At 46.8% G+C, this 1800-nt stretch overlaps 1 protein-coding gene across 1 annotated transcript; it reads left to right on the forward strand.

Annotated features, from left to right (window-relative positions):
• Positions 1-60: 60 nt before the first annotated feature.
• On the forward strand, positions 61-1580 carry LOC110035266 (protein piccolo-like). The gene has a single exon (XM_020739498.1). It carries the CDS (start codon positions 249-251, stop codon positions 1167-1169), a length of 921 nt encoding a protein of 306 aa, XP_020595157.1. The 5' UTR covers positions 61-248; the 3' UTR covers positions 1170-1580.
• Positions 1581-1800: the final 220 nt, after the last annotated feature.

Here is a 1800-nt window from a genome sequence, read left to right on the forward strand (position 1 = left end):
GAATTGAATTAAGAATAATGTACTATCCAAAAGCCACAAATCCCAGTTACCGCATGCATTTGTGAATCCCAAAGTCTGTAAAATCAGACACTAATCCGATTCTCTTTATCAGCGCATGACTGGCTACCTTCCTTCACCAGCCTCTTGGCCCACCTCCCCTTCCCATCTCTGCAGCATCTCTCCCCTCTCTCCTTTCCCAGATCCCTTCTCAAATCTCAAAACCATCATCAAAATTCAAACTTTATCACATGTCCATGGACTCAGCCACCAGCGAAAGCTTCCAGTCCTCTAACGCCGGCGGCGCCGTCCCCGGCGACTTCGAAGACTTCGATTCCCGTCCCCCTCCCGACTCAATTTCCTCCTTCCTCAACCTCCCACCACCCCAACCTCCTCCGATCCCCCAAACATCTCGCTTAATCTTCGACCCCTTCCCCTCTTACCCCTCCAATTCCTTCCTCGCCGACCTTGACGCCACCAACTGGCCTCCGCCGCCGCCGCCACCCCTTCACCATCCCTCTTCCACACCCAACCCCGCGTCATCTTCCGCTGCAGCTCCTCGAACTTCTAAAAAACGCTCGCGTGCCTCCCGCCGCGCTCCGACCACAGTCCTCACCACCGATACCTCTAATTTCCGCGCCATGGTTCAAGAGTTCACAGGCATCCCTGCCCCTCCTTTTGCCACGTCATCCCTCTTCTCCCGGCCTCGTCTCGACCTCTTTAACCACTCTTCATCCTCCTCCTCAACCCCAAGTTTCCTTCTTCGTCCTTTTGCGCAGAAGCGGCAGGCAACTGGAGTTTCTGGTTCCATCGCTGGCATTTCATCAAACACCTTGGCTTCAACTAGCACCATCCAAAACCAAAATTTCTTTTTGAGCAGTCCAACTTCTTCGCTCAACTTGCAATCATTGCTCCAAGAACAGCAGCGAGCGATGGCTCTATGTCAGTGGCCGCCGGGAGGGTATGCCGGTGGAGAACTCGGGAGTGTTATCGCCGGCACGTCTGCGGACGCTGATTCGATGAGGATTGGCAGCTGCAAAGCGGATCACACGGGGTCTTCTCGTTCGGAAAAGCAGGCGGTGGTCGAGGGGTTCTCGGCAGCACCGGCTCCGCCGCATGCAGCGGCAAGGGGAGAAAGTGGAATGGATGCTTGGCAGATCTCTTCTGATTAGGGTGAACAAATTGAGAAGGAGAAAAGAAGCGGATCACTAGCTTGAATTAATGCCTTGGTAGTATATGAGAAGGTACAACACTGTCTGCATAAATTTACTTTTATATAAGCATTTCAGTGTACATAATTGGAGCTAGTATTTGTGCATTTGCTGACGAGTTATAATACGCTTAAAAGTAAGGATTATATGAGATTTTTGTGGAAAGATTTGGCCTTTTTGGAAGATTAGATTGGAACATGGGAATAGAAGGTACAGCTGCTCCTTTTTTATTTTTGTGTTTTTTTGTATAGATATTAATTTGAGCACGTACATATGTGCATTAACCCTAAATACTGCTTTATGGGGTTTCCCATAGCATGCAAGTCCATTATATTTATGTATTGTATAGGTGGAAATATTCGGCTACTGATGATGATGTAAATTGTTTTGAATTTAGATGTTTAAAAGCCTGTGCTTTTTTACTTCAGCTTTTTGCCAGAGTGAAAGTTAGAGTAAATGGCATTTCATTAATTACAATAAAAGGTACAGAATGTAGGTATTTTCATTCAGCAGAATGAAAAATTGTAGACAAATTATTCCCCGTTTACCAGTCAACATTCTCTTAATTAAAATCGCTTATATATATATATAT

Source organism: Phalaenopsis equestris, unplaced genomic scaffold (genome assembly GCF_001263595.1).
Source record: "Phalaenopsis equestris unplaced genomic scaffold, ASM126359v1 Scaffold197059, whole genome shotgun sequence".
Classification (NCBI taxonomy): Eukaryota; Viridiplantae; Streptophyta; class Magnoliopsida; order Asparagales; family Orchidaceae; genus Phalaenopsis; species Phalaenopsis equestris.

Bases quoted from the DNA above. Each gene is read 5' to 3' on its own strand.
- LOC110035266 (XM_020739498.1), top strand. From the start codon at position 249: ATGTCCATGGACTCAGCCACCAGCGAAAGCTTCCAGTCCTCTAACGCC.